The 24,085-nt window shown below is 46.5% G+C and overlaps 1 protein-coding gene across 10 annotated transcripts in view; it reads right to left on the reverse strand.

Moving 5' to 3' along the window:
- The window catches only part of LOC119431015 (mitogen-activated protein kinase 14A-like), a 398,975-nt gene that overhangs the window by 243,138 nt on the left and 131,752 nt on the right, over positions 1 to 24,085 (reverse strand). For all 10 annotated transcript variants that reach the window (XM_049656879.1, XM_049656873.1, XM_049656872.1 and 7 more), the window contains one exon: positions 7,673 to 7,784. In XM_049656879.1, the coding sequence (XP_049512836.1) occupies positions 7,673 to 7,784 (112 nt within the window). The remainder of the gene's footprint in view (positions 1 to 7,672; positions 7,785 to 24,085) is intronic.

The following is a 24,085-nucleotide window of genomic DNA, read 5'->3' on the forward strand; positions in this document are numbered from 1 at the left end:
TTCCTCAGTGTGACTGGTGGAATGTGGTCAGTGTTTGGAGTGCGCACAGTGCAGAGAGAGGAGAGTCTCAAATTAGTGACCTTCTGGTGGACCACAGCTTGAATCAAGGAAACCATGGGCTGGTTGGCAGTCAAGGCATCGGCCATAAGAGGGACTGGTGATATTGCTTCTATTTCATCACGAATGATACGTGTAAAATTGTCTGAAGCCGGTGATTGTATAGTCGGTGGTGGTTTTTCCCCTGATGACGATGAGGCAGTATTGGGGAGCCTGGTGAATTGCTGGGCGATACGACGAGATTTTGCTTGTTCGAATCACCGACACTCTTTGACAATAGCATCCACAGTAGCACAGTTCATGAATACCAAGAGGTTGAATGCGTCATCGGCGACACCTTTGAGGAGGCGCCTGATGTTGTCTGATTTGGAAGTGTTACCTGTCAACTTTACAGCAAAGCGCTAGAACATCCTCTATATATGAAATGTATGATTCCGTCAATGAGTGCGCGTGAAAGCCAAGTTCTTTTTTAGCGGCTAGCTGAGGATCCAAAGGCTTGCCGAACAAGTAATTCAGTATTATTGCAATAGCAATTATATGGACACTTCAAGCAGATTTCTGCCATCGGCGTCGCCGTCGCCGCGAGGTTCCGTATAAAGTCCAAGAATGATAAAATTGTCGCCTCGCGCAGGGGATGCGCGTTATCATGGAGAGCTAACGCACAGCGGAAAGCAAACGCGACTTCCGTCGCACGAAAGGCCGTGAGGATATGGGAGGGAGGGAGGCGGGGCGACGCTGTGCTGCAGCACCAAATGCGTATCTTGCAACCGGGCGCAAGGGCAACTGGCCACTCAATCTCCCACGTACGCGAAAGGAGGAAAGCGGGAAGGCAGCGCAGGAGGGAGGGGGGGGGGGGGGCAGCTTCTACTCTGCCAACAACTGCGCTTGTGCGGGCAACCGGCTGCGGCGGTTGCCCGCACCGTCTCTTAAAAGCGATCTCCACATGGCTCTGACCTTTGTATGCGCTGTGCATTCGCCGCTCAGTTTCCGTTGAAGCAATAGACCACACAAACCTTCGCTCGCTGCGGCGGCTGCGCTTGCTGCCAGCATTTTGACAGTCGTTGTCTGCAGTCATTCAGTGTGATCTATTCATGTTTGCTTGTGCGCGCTGACACCACGCTTGTTAATTTAGTTAGTACGCGAATGTGTCCAAGCTTATGCAGCCGATAAAACTACTATCCCTACTCCGAATAGCTCTCTACTAATTTGCTATCGCAATTGATGCTTCGCCTTTCGGGCGAAACTGCAACATTTTTTTCATTGCATAGGTCCCAGCTGGTCAGGCCGTTCTCATGCGTCTCGTACCTCACACCTCCACCAAAAATGTTGCACAAGAAACATATATTTACAGATATTTACAAACAAGGTGAAGCTATTTGTTCTGGAATGGAAGCTATTTGTTCAATGAAAGATCCACTCCTTCAGCCACTTTCCCTAGAACTGGCAGCACTGGCCCAGATGATGCTATGCACATGTCCAGCATAGTGAATGAACTCTCTTTCACCACAACATGGAAGCTATTTGTTCAATGAAAGATCCCCTCCTTCAGCCACTTTCCCTAGAACTGGCAGCACTGGCCCAGATGATGCTATGCACATGTCTAGCATAGTGAATGAAGTCTCTTTCACCGCAACATGGAAGCTGTTTCTTCAATGAAAGATCCACTCCTTCAGCCACTCTCCCTAGAACTGGCAGCACTGGCCCAGATGATGCTATGCACATGTCCAGCATAGTGAATGAACTCTCTTTCACCACAACATGGAAGCTATTTGTTCAATGAAAGATCCCCTCCTTCAGCCACTTTCCCTAGAACTGGCAGCACTGGCCCAGATGATGCTATGCACATGTCCAGCATAGTGAATGAACTCTCTTTCACCACAACATGGAAGCTGTTTGCTCAATGAAAGATCCACTCCTTCAGCCACTTTCCCTAGAACTGGCAGCACTGGCCCAGATGATGCTATGCACATGTCCAGCATAGTGAATGAACTCTCTTTCACCACAACATGGAAGCTGTTTGCTTCAATGAAAGATCCACTCCTTCAGCCACTCTCCCTAGAACTGGCAGCACTGGCCCAGATGATGCTATGCACATGTCCAGCATAGTGAATGAAGTCTCTTTCACCGCAACATGGAAGCTGTTTGTTCAATGAAAGATCCACTCCTTCAGCCACTTTCCCTAGAACTGGCAGCACTGGCCCAGATGATGCTATGCACATGTCCAGCATAGTGAATGAACTCTCTTTCACCACAACATGGAAGCTATTTGTTCAATGAAAGATCCCCTCCTTCAGCCACTTTCCCTAGAACTGGCAGCACTGGCCCAGATGATGCTATGCACATGTCCAGCATAGTGAATGAAGTCTCTTTCACCGCAACATGGAAGCTGTTTGTTCAATGAAAGATCCACTCCTTCAGCCACTTTCCCTAGAACTGGCAGCACTGGCCCAGATGATGCTATGCACATGTCTAGCATAGTGAATGAAGTCTCTTTCACCGCAACATGGAAGCTGTTTGTTCAATGAAAGATCCACTCCTTCAGCCACTTTCCCTAGAACTGGCAGCACTGGCCCAGATGATGCTATGCACATGTCCAGCATAGTGAATGAACTCTCTTTCACCACAACATGGAAGCTATTTGTTCAATGAAAGATCCACTCCTTCAGCCACTTTCCCTAGAACTGGCAGCACTGGCCCAGATGATGCTATGCACATGTCCAGCATAGTGAATGAACTCTCTTTCACCACAACATGGAAGCTATTTGTTCAATGAAAGATCCACTCCTTCAGCCACTTTCCCTAGAACTGGCAGCACTGGCCCAGATGATGCTATGCACATGTCCAGCATAGTGAATGAACTCTCTTTCACCACAACATGGAAGCTATTTGTTCAATGAAAGATCCCCTCCTTCAGCCACTTTCCCTAGAACTGGCAGCACTGGCCCAGATGATGCTATGCACATGTCTAGCATAGTGAATGAAGTCTCTTTCACCGCAACATGGAAGCTGTTTGCTCAATGAAAGATCCACTCCTTCAGCCACTTTCCCTAGAACTGGCAGCACTGGCCCAGATGATGCTATGCACATGTCCAGCATAGTGAATGAACTCTCTTTCACCACAACATGGAAGCTATTTGTTCAATGAAAGATCCACTCCTTCAGCCACTTTCCCTAGAACTGGCAGCACTGGCCCAGATGATGCTATGCACATGTCCAGCATAGTGAATGAACTCTCTTTCACCACAACATGGAAGCTATTTGTTCAATGAAAGATCCACTCCTTCAGCCACTTTCCCTAGAACTGGCAGCACTGGCCCAGATGATGCTATGCACATGTCCAGCATAGTGAATTAACTCTCTTTCACCACAACATGGAAGCTGTTTGTTCAATGAAAGATCCACTCCTTCAGCCACTCTCCCTAGAACTGGCAGCACTGGCCCAGATGATGCTATGCACATGTCCAGCATAGTGAATGAACTCTCTTTCACCACAACATGGAAGCTATTTGTTCAATGAAAGATCCACTCCTTCAGCCACTTTCCCTAGAACTGGCAGCACTGGCCCAGATGATGCTATGCACATGTCCAGCATAGTGAATGAACTCTCTTTCACCACAACATGGAAGCTATTTGTTCAATGAAAGATCCACTCCTTCAGCCACTTTCCCTAGAACTGGCAGCACTGGCCCAGATGATGCTATGCACATGTCCAGCATAGTGAATGAACTCTCTTTCACCACAACATGGAAGCTATTTGTTCAATGAAAGATCCCCTCCTTCAGCCACTTTCCCTAGAACTGGCAGCACTGGCCCAGATGATGCTATGCACATGTCCAGCATAGTGAATGAACTCTCTTTCACCACAACATGGAAGCTGTTTGCTCAATGAAAGATCCACTCCTTCAGCCACTTTCCCTAGAACTGGCAGCACTGGCCCAGATGATGCTATGCACATGTCCAGCATAGTGAATGAACTCTCTTTCACCACAACATGGAAGCTGTTTGCTCAATGAAAGATCCACTCCTTCAGCCACTTTCCCTAGAACTGGCAGCACTGGCCCAGATGATGCTATGCACAGGTCCAGCATAGTGAATGAACTCTCTTTCACCACAACATGGAAGCTATTTGTTCAATGAAAGATCCACTCCTTCAGCCACTTTCCCTAGAACTGGCAGCACTGGCCCAGATGATGCTATGCACATGTCCAGCATAGTGAATGAACTCTCTTTCACCACAACATGGAAGCTATTTGTTCAATGAAAGATCCACTCCTTCAGCCACTTTCCCTAGAACTGGCAGCACTGGCCCAGATGATGCTATGCACATGTCTAGCATAGTGAATGAAGTCTCTTTCACCGCAACATGGAAGCTGTTTGTTCAATGAAAGATCCACTCCTTCAGCCACTTTCCCTAGAACTGGCAGCACTGGCCCAGATGATGCTATGCACATGTCTAGCATAGTGAATGAAGCTCTCTTTCACCACAACATGGAAGCTAGTTTGTTCAATGAAAGATCCACTCCTTCAGCCACTTTCCCTAGAACTGGCAGCACTGGCCCAGATGATGCTATGCACATGTCCAGCATAGTGAATGAACTCTCTTTCACCACAACATGGAAGCTATTTGTTCAATGAAAGATCCACTCCTTCAGCCACTTTCCCTAGAACTGGCAGCACTGGCCCAGATGATGCTATGCACATGTCCAGCATAGTGAATGAACTCTCTTTCACCACAACATGGAAGCTATTTGTTCAATGAAAGATCCACTCCTTCAGCCACTTTCCCTAGAACTGGCAGCACTGGCCCAGATGATGCTATGCACATGTCCAGCATAGTGAATGAACTCTCTTTCACCACAACATGGAAGCTATTTGTTCAATGAAAGATCCCCTCCTTCAGCCACTTTCCCTAGAACTGGCAGCACTGGCCCAGATGATGCTATGCACATGTCTAGCATAGTGAATGAACTCTCTTTCACCACAACATGGAAGCTGTTTGCTCAATGAAAGATCCACTCCTTCAGCCACTTTCCCTAGAACTGGCAGCACTGGCCCAGATGATGCTATGCACAGGTCCAGCATAGTGAATGAACTCTCTTTCACCACAACATGGAAGCTATTTGTTCAATGAAAGATCCACTCCTTCAGCCACTTTCCCTAGAACTGGCAGCACTGGCCCAGATGATGCTATGCACAGGTCCAGCATAGTGAATGAACTCTCTTTCACCACAACATGGAAGCTATTTGTTCAATGAAAGATCCACTCCTTCAGCCACTTTCCCTAGAACTGGCAGCACTGGCCCAGATGATGCTATGCACATGTCCAGCATAGTGAATTAACTCTCTTTCACCACAACATGGAAGCTGTTTGTTCAATGAAAGATCCACTCCTTCAGCCACTCTCCCTAGAACTGGCAGCACTGGCCCAGATGGTGTTATGCACATGTCCAGCATAGTGAATGAACTCTCTTTCACCACAACATGGAAGCTGTTTGCTCAATGAAAGATCCACTCCTTCAGCCACTTTCCCTAGAACTGGCAGCACTGGCCCAGATGATTCTATGCACATGTCTAGCATAGTGAATGAACTCTCTTTCACCACAACATGGAAGCTATTTGTTCAATGAAAGATCCACTCCTTCAGCCACTTTCCCTAGAACTGGCAGCACTGGCCCAGATGATTCTATGCACATGTCTAGCATAGTGAATGAAGTCTCTTTCACCGCAACATGGAAGCTGTTTGTTCAATGAAAGATCCACTCCTTCAGCCACTTTCCCTAGAACTGGCAGCACTGGCCCAGATGATGCTATGCACAGGTCCAGCATAGTGAATGAACTCTCTTTCACCACAACATGGAAGCTGTTTGCTCAATGAAAGATCCACTCCTTCAGCCACTTTCCCTAGAACTGGCAGCACTGGCCCAGATGATGCTATGCACAGGTCCAGCATAGTGAATGAACTCTCTTTCACCACAACATGGAAGCTATTTGTTCAATGAAAGATCCACTCCTTCAGCCACTTTCCCTAGAACTGGCAGCACTGGCCCAGATGATTCTATGCACATGTCCAGCATAGTGAATGAACTCTCTTTCACCACAACATGGAAGCTATTTGTTCAATGAAAGATCCACTCCTTCAGCCACTTTCCCTAGAACTGGCAGCACTGGCCCAGATGATGCTATGCACAGGTCCAGCATAGTGAATGAACTCTCTTTCACCACAACATGGAAGCTGTTTGCTCAATGAAAGATCCACTCCTTCAGCCACTTTCCCTAGAACTGGCAGCACTGGCCCAGATGATGCTATGCACAGGTCCAGCATAGTGAATGAACTCTCTTTCACCACAACATGGAAGCTATTTGTTCAATGAAAGATCCACTCCTTCAGCCACTTTCCCTAGAACTGGCAGCACTGGCCCAGATGATGCTATGCACAGGTCCAGCATAGTGAATGAACTCTCTTTCACCACAACATGGAAGCTATTTGTTCAATGAAAGATCCACTCCTTCAGCCACTTTCCCTAGAACTGGCAGCACTGGCCCAGATGATGCTATGCACATGTCCAGCATAGTGAATGAACTCTCTTTCACCACAACATGGAAGCTATTTGTTCAATGAAAGATCCCCTCCTTCAGCCACTTTCCCTAGAACTGGCAGCACTGGCCCAGATGATGCTATGCACATGTCTAGCATAGTGAATGAAGTCTCTTTCACCGCAACATGGAAGCTGTTTGCTCAATGAAAGATCCACTCCTTCAGCCACTTTCCCTAGAACTGGCAGCACTGGCCCAGATGATGCTATGCACATGTCCAGCATAGTGAATGAACTCTCTTTCACCACAACATGGAAGCTATTTGTTCAATGAAAGATCCCCTCCTTCAGCCACTTTCCCTAGAACTGGCAGCACTGGCCCAGATGATGCTATGCACATGTCCAGCATAGTGAATGAACTTTCTTTCACCACAACATGGAAGCTATTTGTTCAATGAAAGATCCCCTCCTTCAGCCACTTTCCCTAGAACTGGCAGCACTGGCCCAGATGATGCTATGCACATGTCCAGCATAGTGAATGAACTTTCTTTCACCACAACATAGAAGCTATTTGTTCAATGAAAGATCCACTCCTTCAGCCACTTTCCCTAGAACTGGCAGCACTGGCCCAGATGATGCTATGCACATGTCTAGCATAGTGAATGAAGTCTCTTTCACCGCAACATGGAAGCTGTTTGTTCAATGAAAGATCCACTCCTTCAGCCACTCTACTGTGTAGCAAAGCAGATTGGTGGAATACTTTCACCAGCTTCCATAAGTGTGCACTGTGGAGGGCAGACCATCTCAGATGTCTGGCTATGCAGCCCTCATCCTGTGCATTGGCAGCATGTCAGGACTTGCTAAACACATGGCACTGCATAGTTGGCTCCTATGTTTCTTGTAACACAAGGTAACAGTTTCTTTTCTGTGTTTTTTTTTTACTATTGTGCTCGGGAAGCATAAATGTGCATCGTGCGTCCAACCTGGCCCTGCCTACATCAGTCTACATTGCTTTAAATGCAGGCCCGCTTTTTTGGGGGGTGATGCACCTTTGGCAGTGTCCGCCAACTCTTGGCACTCACCTTGAGCCCCCTCAGAATCTGGTAGACGAGAAACTGAACGTGGTCGTCACTCAGTCGTTGAGTCCGGATTATGTTGTTCAGATCAGAGCCCATCAGATGGTTCACCAGGTACCTGCACCACATAGGAAGGGTCATGGATTATTGCTGAAAGCTGGTTATTATGAAACCTCGTTGCAGCACTAAGCAAGCTGAAACACAAGCATTAGATGCACAGGGTATGAACTGGATCGACTACACAAATGATTACGATTTCATGCATGCGATTAATTTAGCCCTAAAGCCACTTGATGCCGTGCATTTTGTGTTTCTTAGCACCGCAACCATGCTTAATAATAGGAATCCATCTTCAGGTCATCTGAATATGTCCCCTCAGTGCCAAGCCAGATTAAGCTCCCTTTCTCTTCTGGGCACTCTGCCTGCATAGCACATGGCTACCTGCACGTTACAACCAACACTTGACTAGTAAATGTGGGCACAGTGTCAGTATGACCTTAGGCATGCGAGTGCACTGTAATCTATAGTAGAGTTTCTAAACCAACTAAGGACATGTTTGTGTACACATGTAACACAGAACTAACAATGGATAGATGCACTAACCTACCGCCCCTAAATTGGCAGGTCACTCACGGCAGCGTTGAAAGGTCCAGCACAGATCCTGCCCACTTTTTTTAGTGCTTGTGTGTGTACATGCACTAGATACGTAGCTCTGAGAGTGTTAACCAGTGCTGATACTGTTTACCTTTCAAACCCTAACAGCTATGATACACAAGCACTTAATGTGTTTCCCTGCATAAGCTTGTTCTGTAGTACTGTCGCAACGCAAGGTTAAAAGAAACTGTCACAAGTGACCTTATGACGAGCAAAGCTGAAAGTAAGACAGAAAACAAACACATTATGCGTAGCATGAGCAGAGAGAAAAATAGGAAAACAAATGTTCAGCCAGCGCAGCTGACATCCCAACAGAGTGAAGCAGATGCTTCAGCTGCACAAAAGAGCTAGGGGCACAAATTGGCTGGAGCTGCACCAGCAAGGAGGAGACAAGCACCCCACAGGTACAAAGGCACCTGTTGACCTGTGCTGGCGAATCAGCAGCAGAGCCACATGCAGCTCCACTGTGCGCTAGAAAAGCCTACTGCAAAGCCCACTCAATCAGCCATGCAGAGTGCTGAAGGATGGTCAATTCTCATTTGAAATGCTAGCAATTGTTATGTGGACAATTTCCTTCTCATGTTAAAATTCACCTTCGCATGTAGTTCTAGACTCACATTTTGTAATTCTCGGTTACCTTTTTCATGTTTATATATTCCTCAATGTTATTCTGGCCTTCATCTCATACACTGCAATCCGAAATATACCATGTGGCTTGTGGGTTACAATTGGATACGAAATCAAAACCATGTTCTCAGCTACCATCAGACGCAGTGTAACTGCCATCTGCAGCGAAAGGGCACAGTAATTTTCACTGCCAGGTTAGCCCCACATGCTCTCTGCATTCTTTTTTTGCTGGTGTCAGCTACCACTCCAAGCCTGAAAAGTTTAGTGGACTGGAAGAGGCTTCGAAGTTACGATTTTCAGATTAGAAGCCCAGTGTTCTACCTCTGCTGCAAGCAACCAACATTGAGGTATAGGAAAAGCAGCAGAATTCCATACTGACCTGCGCAGTACCCAGAACAGTCAGGCAACCTTCATTGGAAGTAGTGATGAACAGGATTTTTCTATAACTAGCGATGAAGTCAGAAAGACCTTGCAAGACACGTACCGGGGAAAAGGAGCAGAAGATGGAATGACAGTCAATTTATTCAAAGGCTATATTATGCTTGAAAAGCTTGAGGCCCTTCATACGCAGTGCCTCACGACTTCAAGCGTATCAGAGAGCTCGAAGAATGCCAACATTATACTAATTCATCAGAAGGGAGACGTAAAATAATAAAGGCATTATAGGCCCATTAGCTTGGTGTATAAAATATTCACCAAGATAATTTCAAATAGAATCAGGGCAACACTTCAATTAAGAGGAGGTATTCTACAATGGATCACATCCATGTCATTAATCAGGTAATTGAGAAATCTGCGGAGTGCAATCATCCTCTCTATATGGCTTTCATAGATTATTAAATGCATTTGATTCAGTAGAGATACCAGCAGTCATGGAGGCATTGCATAATCAAGGAGCACAGAAGGCACAGCTGAATATCTTGGAAAATATCTACAAAGATTCCACAGCTACCTTGTTTCTACACAAGAAAAGTAAGAAATTACCTATCAAGAAAGGGGTGAAGCAAGGCGACACAATCTCTCCAATGTTATTAACTGCACGCTTAGGAGAAGTATTCAATCTATTAGACTGGGAAGTGAACGAATAACAGCGCAGACAAGAACGACTTGGCAACAAATACATGCAGTGACTTACAACTACTTTTATATTTGGAAGTGACCGAAATATAGTGTCCCACCTAACTGGCACCAAACATAAAAAATATGCAAATGCCACATAGCTAGACAGAACCAAGATAATGTTGTTTGCCATCGCTTGGAGATACTCGGATAATTTTTTTTGCATTCCACCTAATTACACAATTAGTCTTAACCAGCATCTTAAGTATTATAATTAGAGGAAAAGCGTCAATGATAAAATTGTAGAGAAACATCAAAAACTCCCAGTACAGCTTTCTGTTGCTCAATACGAACTGCATAAAAGTTTTTTTCAGAGCGTGAAAGAAGTCCCCAAATACGAGGTCTATTAGAAAAGTATTCGACCTTATTTTTATTTTTTTTTGCAAATACCTGATGGATATCAAACAAGCGTGCTTGCATCAGCCGACCTTGAACCTTCGTGCGCATGAGCGAATTTATCCCACCTGCCGATAGCGTCAGTCGCTGGGACGCAGCGTTTGAGTGAGGTAGTGTGTAGTGCTCTGGTCGGTTTTTTTATTGCAAGGAAAATGACGGAGTGGCTGGAGCAGCGCTACTGCATCAAATTTTGACAGAAAGTGGGCGACAGCCAAGTGAAAACCATTCGGAAGATTCAGACGGCTTTTGGTGACGATGCTATGAGCAGCACACAGATTAAGGAGTGGTACAACCGATTTAAAGACTGCCACACATCGGTGGAGAGCGAGCCAGGCTCCTGTCGGCCATCAACATGCTGAAATGACCAGGTCATTGCCGAAGTAAACGCTGTGGTGATGCGGGACCGTCGTGTGACTATCCGAGAAATTGGGGAAGAGGTGGGCATCAGAACTTTTTCTGCACATTCCATTATGACCGAAGATTTGGCCATGAAGAGAGTTGCGGCGAAATTCGTGCCGAAGCTGCTCACGGTGGAGCAAAAGCAACTTCATGTTTAAGTCTCACAGGACATGCTGGATTCCACAAAGAGTGACCCCGACTTCACGAACACCATAATCACTGGTGACGAGTCTTGGGTGTACAGGTACGACCCGGAAACCAAATCCCAGTTGTCACAGTGGAAGCATTCCACATCACTAAGACCAAAGAAGGCCCGCCAAGTGCGCAGCAACGTCAAAGTGATGCTGACTGCTTTCTTTGACTCCCGCAGTGTAGTACAATACGACTACGCACCACAGGGCAAAAAAATCACCAAAGAGTACTACAGGGATGTCCTCCATTGCCTATGTGATGCTGTGCGGCACAAGAGACCGGAGTCGTGGTCAACAGGAAATTGGCGCATCCATCACGACAGTGCTCCTGCACATTCCTCGCACTTGATTCAGACTTTTTTGGCGAAAAACCAGACTCCTGTAGTTCAACAGGCTCCTTACTCTCTTGATATGGCCCCCTGCGACTTCTGGCTGTTTCCCAAAATCGAGAGGCCATTGAAAGGAGCGCGATTTCAGACAAGAGAGGACATTATGGCTGCAACGACAGCTGAGCTAAACTCCATTCCAAAAGAGGCCTTCTCAGAATGCTTCCAACAATGGCAGCACCGCTGGGAGAAGCGTGTGGAGTCCCAAGGAGACTACTTTGAAGGTGATTAGGTTTCCAACGCTCCAGTTATGCCAGTTTTTTTTCTTCGGCCAAAGGTCGGATACTTTTCTAACAGACCTCCCACACGCCAAGTGCCTCAAGTGGCAAGTCGTGCAGCAATTTTGAGTGTATTTGCGGGCTTCTTTCACGCTCGGAAATACACTTTTATGCAGCACGTATTAAGCAACAGAAAGCTCTATCGGGAGTTTTTCAGATCAGACACATTGACATTTGTACTTGTTTATCTTTCTCTAGTGACCACTTTTCACAAGCTAACAAATGTTAAATGTTATCGCTCGGCGCAGGATGCACACGCATGTATCTGAAGTTTCTCAAGTGTTATCGATAGTTCTATCCATGAGCCTCGTGTAATTAAATTCTGTGTCCGGTGGGAATACTGGGGTACATCCTACAACTTAGGTGAGCAGCTGCGCTTACGCTTGCGCATGCTTCACTAGGCCATGTATAAATAGCGGACGCTCTGTCTGACCTGCACTTCGATAATTGCTGCTGGCTGTGCTCGCCGTCATCATTGTGCGTCATTTCTCTGGGCGCGGGTGATTCACAGTTTTGCTGCTTCAGCCCTACAATGTGACAATATATGCCTGTGGTTGTATGCCTTTGCCTTATATGGGGGTCAGTCAAATGAAAACCACATATGTGTGTGACAAAATAGCAAAAGATGGCATCAGTAGCCTGAATGTTGGCAGACATGTTCCTAATAGTGCACCGGATGTTCACTGGGTGGCAGCATTGTGCAGGTGCAGGAACACCGGTCCAGAAACAGTGTAATATTGGCCACCCCACAGCAACTTGCACCAGAGAGGAACGATGTTCTGTTATACGGTTTCTGTACAGTGAAGGTGTGAAGCCTATTGAAATTCATCACAGAGCAAAGGTCCAGTATAGTGGTGCATGTGTGTCGCACTGGCAAGTCCACAAATGGAGTCACAAATTCACAAACAGTGCGTGGCCAATGCTCCTTGTCCGAGTCAGGCACACACAGTTGTGATTTTAGAAAACGTTGCATCTGCTGAAGCCATTGTGATGGAAAACAAGCCAGTGACACTGCAGTAAGTGCAAACATGGTTCAGCATACCCCATTGTGCATGATGTGCTCGGATCTCACAAAGTGTCTACAAGATGTATGCCCCGACTCCTAAAATGCCACGTGTTGATGCGTGTGCACAACTTTTGCGACACACCGAACAAGAAGTGGATGCTTCCCTTGCAAGAATTGTCACCAGGGACGAAACCCAGGTTCCCTATCACCAACCAGAAAAAAAGAGCGAGTAAGGAACGGTGCAACAACGTGAACGTGCCGGCTAATTGGTCGAACTAGGAAACAGCCCGAAAGACGAGGTCACAAAAGCTCGGCGTCTCCCTTCAGTGGAAGGGGGGCCCTCTTAGAATGGCAACCAGCATACAGCGTGCGGGCGCCCTCACACACACATATATACAGGGTTTCCCAGCTATCATGCAGCACGATGTAAAAAAAGAGGAACAGTGTTACGTGAAGCAAACCTAGTGCGTATTGTTTCCAGTGCAGTGGAGTCGCCGCCAGTAATATTTTCGTTATTGAGATTTCATTAGCTGATTGTAATTAATAATCGAACTCGAGAAGTACTGTCCTAATTATCAAAGTGTCAATGAGAAAATTGTAGAGCAACATGAAAAACTCCCGATACAGCTTTCTGTTGCTCAATACGTGCTACATAAAAGTTTTTCTGAGCGTGAAAGAAGCCCTCGAGTACACGCAAAGTGCCTTGAGTGGCCAATTGCGCGGCAATTCTGCGTGTACTCGCGTGCTCCTTTCACACTTCGAAAAACACATTAATGTAGCAGATATTGAGCACCAGAAAGCTGTATCGGGAGTTTTTCATGTTGCTCTACAATTTTCTCATTCAAACTTTGATAATCAGGACAGTACTTCTCGAGTTAGATAATTAATTACAATTAGCTCATTAAATCTCAGTAACAAAAAAAGTACTGGCGGCTACTCCACTGCACTGGAAACAATACGCACTAGGTTTGCTTCGCGTAACGCCATTCCTTTTTTAAATCGTGCTGCGTGATAGATGGGACACCCTGAATAAAGAGTGTTTCAGCAAACACTTTAAAAAATGTTTAACGGTTGCCTGTAGCAAATAGCACAATTCTAGTTCATGAGTTGGTCTACTCGAAGAGGCACACATTACTGGCACAAACAATTGAAATTCATTCTAGCCGTGGAGCTTGCTAGGCAGATCCACTTGGAAAGATTTCTCAGGATGACACCAGTTTAGAGATATTAATTCCCGAACTTTGCGGAGAAATGCAGTGGCGTTCCGGTAAAAGAAGCCTGCGAATACACACAAAATTGCCGCGCGACTGGTGGCTCGAGGCACTTTTTTTGTACTTTTTTTGTTACTGAGATTTAATGAGCTAATTGTAATTAATTATCTAACTCGAGAAGTACTGTCCTGATTATCAAAGTTTGTGGGGATTGAGGGTTGCGCCGGCATGATTGCGCGCGCTTCGCCTGCTCTGCCATCCCTCGCCATCGTTCCCCGCTGGCCTCCTTCTCCGCCCGCGCCGCCTAAAGGCCGTTTCACATGGTGCGATTTTGCACTGCGATTATCGCACCAGAAGTGCGATTTCCGTCGCATGCGACGAAAATCGCAGTCGCAGGGCCGATTCTGCGATTTTCGGCTGCGACCAACCGGTTGGTCGCAGCGTCGCAGCGTCGCAGCAGTCGCTGCGATTTTTCCGTCGAAATTGCGCCGAGAGGTATTTCGCAGTCTGTTTTGGAAAATGGCGGCGGTCGCTCAACGCAACTAGAGTAGAGTGTACTAGAATACTTGGGTAGTGGAAAGAGCGGCGGGCAGCATGTGAGGCACTTGATGTTAACGCTACCAGGTGGCGCCAGCAGCTCCTAACCGAGCACCAGCAAGCGCTCGAAAGCGGTCAGGCAGCCGCAAGCACGGAAGTTTTCTTTTATTATTACTGCAGTTATGCGTAGTACTCGCGCTGCAAATGTCATTGATAGTTTATGAGCGAATTAATCAAAGCAATATGACTTCAGCAGGGCTAAGCTTTCGTCAGATTACCTCCGCTGAGGAGACGGCGCCAAGGCACGAAGTGCGTGACGTTTCGCGCTTACAGTAAGAAGTCGTCTTAGGAGATCTTGCGTGGAACGGCGATGTCTGCGTCAATTTACTGGCGTGTTAATACGAACAGCCCCTGTGAGATGCATACATCACGTCCCGAGTGCATGCTCCGGGCACTTCGTACTCCCGCCAGTTCTGGATGGATGGATGGATGGATGAGGCTGAACCCTTTAAATCGGGCGGTGGCATACGCCACCTAGCCATGGCTATTAACATAATTTGTACTTTGTGGTGGGTGAAATTTCACCCCTGCCTTAATTTTATCCACCAATCAGATAACCTCTGTTTGGTTATTTCTACCCGCTTAAAGCCTATTTTGCCTTCACTGTCCCTAAACCCCAATGCTTTGAAAAAATCAGCCCCGTTGCCTTGCACTGTAGGGTTAAGCCCCTTACAGAAAAGTATGAGGTGTTCAGCCGTTTCCTCTTCTTCTCCACACGCACAGCACAACGTGTCTATACCTTGGTACTTGACTCGGTACATCTTAGTCCGCAATACTCCCGTCCTGGCTTCAAACAACAAAGAGCTTCCCCTAGAATTATCGTAGATATTTTCCTTGGCAATTTCTTGCTTGAAAGTTCGGTATGTGCCCAGTGCTGATTTCGTCTGCATCCCTGTTTTCCACAGACCCCTCTCTGTTTCCTTAACCTTTTTCTTAACCGCTGTTTCCTGGTTTGCACCCCTCCTGCAGTCCAAATATTTGATTGACAGTTTTCTGGTCAGCTTCCTCCATTTTGTATCAACATTCCTCATGTACAAATAACTGAAAACTCTCCTTGCCCACCGCTTTTCTGCCATCTCTCTCAATCGCTCCTCAAATTCAATCTTGCTGCTGGCTTCCCTGCCCTCGAATGACGTCCATCCCATGTCACCCTGTACCCCCTGATTTGGTGTATTTCCGTGTGCTCCCAGAGCCAGTCTACCTACCCCTCGCTGCTTAACTTCCAACCTTGCTCGAACTTCTGATCTCATGCACAGGACCGCATTGCCGAAAGTCAAACTAGGGACCATCACCCCTTTCCAAATCCCTCTCACCACTTCGTAACTATTGTAATTCCACAGTGCCCTATTTTTCATCACAGCTGCATTTCTGCTACCTTTAGCCGTCACATATTTTTCATGTTCCGTTAGGTACTCAGCCCCATTGTTTATCCACACTCCAAGATATTTGTACTTATCCACCACCTCCAGCGTAACCTCCTGTATCCTATGCTCGCTGCCCTGATTATCATTAAAAGTCATGACTGCCGATTTTTCTTTACTAAACTTCAAACCTAAGCTATCTCCCTCTTTACCACAGATGTCCATTAATCTCTGCAAGTCTTCCTTGCTGTCAGCCATAAGTACAATGTCATCTGCATATATCAGTCCTGGTAATGACTGTTTAATCCATTCTCCCTGCTTGAAATAGGAAAGGTTGAAGCCAAGTCCGCTCCTCTCTAATTTTTTCTCTAATCCTTGTAAATACAGCATGAACAACAGAGGTGACAGAGGGCACCCCTGCCTAAGCCCCTGCTGTATCTCTATAGGCCCAGATACCTTGTTTTCCCATTTTATACGCACCCTGTTACTTTTATAGATATCTTTTAAAATATTTCGTACTCCATCTTCCATATCTAGAGTGCCCAGTATGTCCCACAAATCCTTTTGGATTACACTGTCATAGGCTCCCTTGATATCCAGAAAGGCAAGCCATAGGGGCCTGTGTTCCTTTTCTGCTATTTCAATACACTGTGTCAATCCACTTCGACCGCAGCGCCGCCCCAGTATTTTTCCACGTCGGGCGCCTCACTGCAAAGCATGCGCCGCCCCAGCCGTTCGTCCCACTCGACCATATTCTAGTACACTCTAATTACGCAACGTTTACGGATACTTTTTTGTCTATAAATAATGGATCAACAAGCCTCGAACAGTGCAACTAATTGAGTGGAGCCTTGGATTGCGCAATCGGTACGTAACATCAGCACCGACACGCGAACAGTGCAGATAAAAACTCGGCCAGATTCGGTTCTGAGATTCTACGAGTTTGTTGACACGCTACGTTGCTAATCTGACGACGCTGTTTTTTAGGTTGGCTTCGGGTGCTGATAGTACGTACTTTTGCGTGATTTTCCGTTATTCACACGCGCTGCGAGTTGGTAAATACTACGAGGTGTCCCTCACGGGAAGGCATGGCCTTCGGATGTCGTCCCAATTTTCTGGTTCTGGAGACAACTCTCGATATACGAAAACGCCACAGTTTTATCGCGGTATGCTTTTACGGACGGAACAATTTAAAGATAATGCAACTACAGACAAATGCTGTGGTCAATAGGTCACGCTATACGCGCGACCATCTAGTTGCAGTCGGTTAGGGCTTTTATGCGCATTTTCCCCAATGAATTATCTCATTTCAAGGTTCTGTTACTTCCGCTGCGAGACGCAAAGCGAACGTGCAAACTGGATATCGTAATGAATGTTCTACAATAGCATATTTTACGCTTTGACTGGGAATAAGCAGTATTGCCAATTTATTTTCGAAGCAATATTTAAACAGTTTTTTTCTAATTTTTCTGATGCATTATTTTTCTCCTGAATAAAAAAACCAATAAACATTCAGTGTGTTGCAGACTTTGTATCCTTACTGCATCTGTATTAACCCTCACATTAAAAGGTAATTGCACATTTCGCTTACTTCAGTGCATCGAATTACTTTTGTTTATGCTGGTTGTAACATATCGCAGTACTCTAAGAAACTACTTAGCCATAAACATCCTTGCCTTTTCTTGCTTCTCTGTCTCTACTTCCTGTAAAACACATGCAATAATGCGAAAAGCAGGCGAACACCTTGTTTTTATAAGCAGTAGATAACTCATTAAACAAAAGCAGATCAAAATTGTGCAGTGAAGTCAGCCGGTTGCATTCCTTCGTATGAATGATAGTATCTTTTCAAGTGTGGGTGGGTCTTGCATGTCCACAGCTCATAAAGTGAGGCGTAGGTATAGCCCATCAAGATGGAGGCAATGTTGCTAATGAGTCTGCACTTACATGTATTACTGCATAAACTCGTATAACCATATCCCATCATTACTCAATCGAGCTTGCTCAGTCATATTCACCAAAATTCTACTTATCCGAGCTTGCTCCGACTCATATTCACCAAAATTGTACTTGGCCGAGCTTGATCTGACTAATATTCACAAAGATGCTACTCAGGCAAGCTTGCACCGAGTCATATTCACCAAATATCTACTTAGCCAAGCTTGCTCCGACTTATATTCATCAAAATTCTACTCAGGTGAGCTTGCACTGAGTCATATTCACCAAAAATCTACTTGCCGAGCTTGCTTTGACTCATATTCACTAAAATTATACTTGGATCAGCTTTCCCCGACTACCACATGACAATATTCACTCAAAGTTTACTCAACTGAGCTTGCTATTACTCGTATTCACCAAAATTCGACTCAGTCAGGCTGAAACGAACTCAGACTCACGGTTAGTTCGAAGTCTTAGTGAGCCGACATTTGAGTGAGTTCACCGTGCTATGTATACATTACATTATGTGACCTGTGCGGTGAATAAGCAAACATTGTCTATGAGTATGTGTTGCATCGGGTGAAATAAGGACAACTGTAAACACTGCAGTTAGTTTTCTAGAGTTCAACTGACCGTTGCGTGAAAGCTTCGCCTCATGTCGATTCAAGCAAGTGCATTGGATCTGCATCATATTTTTTGACAATCCTGCTGTCTGTCCTGGGTGGCCACATTTTGTACATTTCAACACAAAGTTTAATAAATGACTGTAGTGCAATATATTAAAAAAAAAGATTCTTGCATCACTGCACGTATAACAATCAGAACATGACACAAACACATGCACATAAGATGCACACAAACGATAAATACATAAACAGATGAAATCAGCTAGCCACCACCTATTGAAAAAAAAAAAAGGACAGGACTACGTATAACCATTCCCCTTGCCAGGTACATGGGCTATAGGAGAAACACACGTGCAACCTAGCAGTTACCTCGAGGTAGTAGCTATGGACGCTTTTGCATTCGCAGCTGGCCACTCAACCACTCAAGTGTGTTCAGTGTGCACTTGTACTTAGGCACACTTTTTATTGTCTGTATCTCAAAAATTTAATGTGGCTCCTCAAAATTTTGAGAATGTTTGGATTCTGAGGCTTGCAAAGGTAAATATTTTTATTCCATTTTCGTTCAAGGTGAAGGCTCATACAAAAGATTAGAGATATTGTCAGTGCCCCTCACTTTCTCTCAGAACATAAGTGGTCTGTTATTGAGATACTAGCAGCTTTTCAATAGCAAGAAAGGGAATCAGCTTCCCCTGTTTTCAGCATTGGGTTAATGCAGGCACTTCAGGGATGCATAAAGTTTTGCTATAACAATAGGTTCGGGAATACCAGATTAGACTGTACCTTGACACTTTCCTTGCACTTTCTTATTTTGGTCAAATAACCCAGTTTGAAATGGCTCCAGTTAGCATGCTCTAACATTGGTCTAATATAGCTTAAGGACATGACTAGCTTAACAGACTGGGATGCTGGCTTTCATTTCCAGGAAAGGAATCATAGCACCTGCTCCAGTTGCATATGTTTTTGGTTATCAGGGGTATTCAGGGATATCAGGGTTATTATTATCAGGGATATCAGGTGTTATCAGGGATAACGTGCTGAAGCAGCTAGAAGCACAAGCATGCCATTAGCGGATAGTTTCGATAGCTTCTTACCTTACACTTGCCACCATGAATACAAAATTTTAGCGTTCGATTTTGTTATTAAACAAACGTACTCCTAACAAGGTATTTTAATGTTAGCCGTGTGGCTACGCGGCTGCGCTACGTACTGCAGCATATTAACTTAAGCTTCTTGATACAGATTCACAGCACACTAACAGCGCAAGAAACAGGACGAGAAAATAGACGACGCCCATGTCTGCCAGCATGATACGATTCTACGTACACAAGTGACTGCAGCTCCTAAAAAAAATGTGGTGTCGGCTTTTACTCCTTTCGAAATATTCAGAGAGCACTTGTATGAATAATTACAGCACAGGCGCCGAGACGGACGAGCCAGGCTGGCACTAAGATAAACGTTCACAACACAAACTCCATTGCACGTTCAGTAATTACACACAGATCATTTGCGGCTTTGTTCAGGGGCAGACGTGAGCTTTTGGGTTGGTGCTTGCTGCTAAGTTTTGTGCAAGAATATTGCTAGGAGCAGGAACCACTAATGCGCAATCACGAGCAATACACACACACACATCCGTTTTTCAGAAGCTGACGTTAATCACGGGTAGCGCGAGGGTCTCTGCGTTGACATGACGACTCCGCCGAATCCCGCATACTGCATATGCGATGACAACAGCTATAGGGGCTTGTTGATAGGTCCTCTTGTAATTTGTTTAACCGCAGGTAGAACGACACAGGCATAAAACACACACGAGACAGCACACAACGCTGAACCACGACCTGCGAACAGCTGTTTACGTCCGCCATTTCTCCACGTATTGAACTTCACAAACCGCTGTTGCGCACTCCAAAACAAACAAAACTTTGAAGCGTTTTTAAATTACAAAACGCACGTATTATTTGATCCTAATAAAGAGAGGTCAATTATATTATAACGCGCACGTCTTTTTCATTACATTAAACGATTTTATGCGGCGTGTGCGACAAAATCTGGCAGCAAGCAACCTTAGGCGTCGCATAATCGCATTGTTGACATCGCACCATGTGAAATGGCCGTTGCGAATTTCGCATCTGCGAAAATCGCAGCTGCGATAATCGCAGTGCAAAATCGCACCATGATGAACCGGTTCCCGCGGTGGCGCTGCGCACGCGGCGGTTTGTAAAGCCCCTTGATGTTAGAAAGTAGCGACACGCTTTGATCTACGCCGCAACCTCCTCGCCGGCGCGGTCAACCTCCTCTTTTTCTCCCCCTCTTTCGCGGAGGCAGTGCATCCGCCACGCTGAATGGCTGCGGCGCTCGAGACTACCCCGTCAGGTGACCCTGACGTCACGAAAACTGCGCGAAACTTGCTTTCGCGCGCCTTTAGTTTCTCCCGCTCGCCATGAGCAGTCCAAGTGGTGGTCGCCCTGCCGCTCCGAGCGTGCGTTTCCGAAGTTTTTCCATGCTTTCGTAGGAATCTGAGATTCGTTCTCCGTGAAAATGCCTTGCTGCTGCGCGTTTCAATGCAGCAGCAGGCCAGAGAAAGGGCAAGCCTTATTTTATATCCCCCGAGGTGAACGGAATGTCGTGCGTCGGAAGCAGTGGCTCCATAACATCGGGAGAAGGGATTTCGCCCCTTCTAAGCACGCCGTTCTTTGCGAGGTGAATGTTGCAGCTTTCCTCATATTTGTGGATGAAGTTGCATGGAGATGCTTTTCGCATTGCCGGACTCTTCGTTCAGTTTAATACAGAGCACCGATAACTGTACATATACTTTTTTTTTAAAGTGAGTCGGCTGAAATTTTCGTTGACTCTTCGAGCCGTGACAAAGCTTTTTGTGTTTTCGCGCGTGCGTTAGTTTTCAAATGTATGTAATTTGTGAGTTAATGCTTGTAACTCATATTTTGTAGTTATGTGCGTGTATGTGTGCGTGTTTGTGTATGTGCGTGCGTGTGTGCGTGTATGTGTGTGCATGTATGTGTGTGCGCGCGTGTGTGTGTGCATGTGATCCTTGCGCCTGATACTTGTGAAGCCAAGGAACTATTTTACTCTTATTGCGTGCTTATTGTATCTTTGCAAAGTTTCTATACTGCGAGCATTTTTTTTTCTTTATGTACTTTATGTTGCGAAGGCATGAACCTCAATATATAGGTAGATAAGTTGTATTATGTATTATTCGCGCATGCTCATTAAGTACACTACGCGCTTCTGATAATCTCCCTCAATTCTGATAAACTTGACATCTTGAAGTATGTAGGTTAATTATCAAGTGCCAGTCTTAGCAGTTTCCGTGTAAGCAATCAGCCTTTTTTTTTTTGAGAGAGAGAGACTTAGGTTACTCCCAGAGGTGATGGAATGTAATTTCTCGTCGTTTCATAGTGACGGAATACAGGCGCGTGTGAAGTCCTATGTTGGCTGTTTGGCAAACACAGCACTTATTTTGCACAGTGGCATTGGTACAAAGGCTTTCGGCCCACTCATTTTGGCGAATTCACTTTAAGTAAACTATCACATTTCTTCTTGGTCACCTTCTCTGAGCCTTTTAAGAGCGAAGATTGTGAACCAAATTCTCGTTTATACTCTACGCTGCTTATATTGTATGCACCCAATACACCTCCGCATTACGGACAACCCAAGTGGCGACGTAGAGGTAAACAGCTCAGCCACTGCTTGGTACTCATTTTTTCGGAACGCTTCCGCTTGTATTTATCGAAGTGTCCTCAAAAAAATTTTAAAAATGTCACGATGTTCTATCGGAAACGTACTTTCCTCATGACAGTTTCACAAGGGATAAATTCCCATACAACGCTTCAAAGGGCCGAATAAACAAGCGCGCGCATTGATTCTAATGCGGCTGCAGCGAGCCACTGGAGGGTTCAGCGCCGCGCCGGCCCGGTGAGGGGGAGAAATCCGAGGAGAATTGAGGAGGAAAGCGCGCGCGCGGGGGAGAGTGTCGCTACTTTCTAAAATCAAGGGGCTTTAGGCGGTTTGCGGTGAGGGCGGAGCGCTGACGTCACGACGCGGCCGGTGGTCGGCTGCTAGCGGGGAAGCGTGGACTTCTCTCCGGGACCAGCGCACGGTCAAGGAGGTTATAAAAAAAACTTCTGGAGTGGAGATCCCCTATGCGCGCCCATGCGACCGGACGCGCGCTTTGAACGCGGAGTGATCGGACGCGAGGCGTATCGGCTCCGTCGATTTTCGGCTGGAACCGCGGAAATCTATGCGTAACCCCTACGAAACCTGCAGGGCTGCATCCGGGAAGTCAGCAGAATCCTGGGGAGACCGATCTTACCCAGGTACGCCCAATTCTCGGCCATTTAGAGCAACTTTTCGCATTACCACGTAGCGGCCGAGCTGGACCTAACGGCTCCAGCTCCCCCGCCGCTGGCTGCGGAGACGCCCGCCGGCCAACCTCTCAACATGGCATTGCTTGAACAACGCGGCTACGACCCCACGACTCTGTCGTGGTCGTCTATCCCTGCAAACCAACCAGAGGATGGCCCACCCAACATTTCGGCGGAGCAAGTCGTCGAGAGCCGGCGTCGCCGCCGGCAGAACGCACGAGGAGCAGCCACGTCCAAGACTCCTCTCAACAATTCAGCCAAGGGAGACGCTCCCGCTCCGTCGTCGTCTTCTAAAGCTCCACAGAAGACTTCTTCACCAGTCTCCAAGTGGACGCCAAAGCCAACGGTCAGGATGAATCCCAACGACTACGTGATCGTGCTCAAGCCGCGCACTACGGTCGCCCTCAAGACAACCTTTCAGCAAGGTGAGCTCGGCGCTGCCATTTCCCAACTCATCGGTAGGCAGCACATGAACGCTATCACAATTTCTCCCAATTGGGAACAAAACATCATCGTCTATGGCACGCAGAATCCCGAGGTAGTTAGCTGCTGACGGATTTTCAACTTAACACCAGCAAACGACCGCTCCCGCTTCACGGACACCTCAAGCTCACCGGTGACGTATGTCGTGGAGTGATTTCTGTGCATAACCTCGAAACCAATGAGTCCCTGAAACATAGTGTGCAGTGGCGCGGTGGTGAACTAGTACCAGTGCCTCCTCTATACTTCAGTGCCCGGCAGACGAGCGCTACAACAATAGCCCGCCGCCGCCGCCGCGAGTACAGCAACCCGCCGCCAGGCGCCGCCACCTAAACAGGGCGCTCCTCCCTCATCCACGGCGGGGCTCGACTGGCAAGTGCGGCCGTCAACGCGCGTTTCTTCGAGTTGGCCGCACTACCCGCATTTCTTTAATGTCTAATTTCGAAGCTCAGAAGTACACATGTGGTTTGTTCCTTGCAGTACGAATTGCGAAGTGAAAACGGTAACTAATGCTGTTGTTATGCCGCGCCGCCCAGCAGTGTGCGTGCTCGCTTTCGGTTTAAAGTAAAAGCCAGCAGACGCGTTTTGTGGGGCTGCCCGCGCAGCAATGTATAATAACATGGGGCGAACGAGAAATGACAGCAGCATTTATTATATTGGCTGTTTCCTCAAAGCTTGAGGCACTTCCTTGAAAGGGGCTTTTTGGCGAAGTACCTATAGGCATCATGCTTATCCATCACGGAGAATGCATAGTTCGATAGAAGAGGTCGCAGG

Source organism: Dermacentor silvarum, chromosome 10, assembly GCF_013339745.2.
Source record: "Dermacentor silvarum isolate Dsil-2018 chromosome 10, BIME_Dsil_1.4, whole genome shotgun sequence".
Taxonomy (NCBI): domain Eukaryota; kingdom Metazoa; phylum Arthropoda; class Arachnida; order Ixodida; family Ixodidae; genus Dermacentor; species Dermacentor silvarum.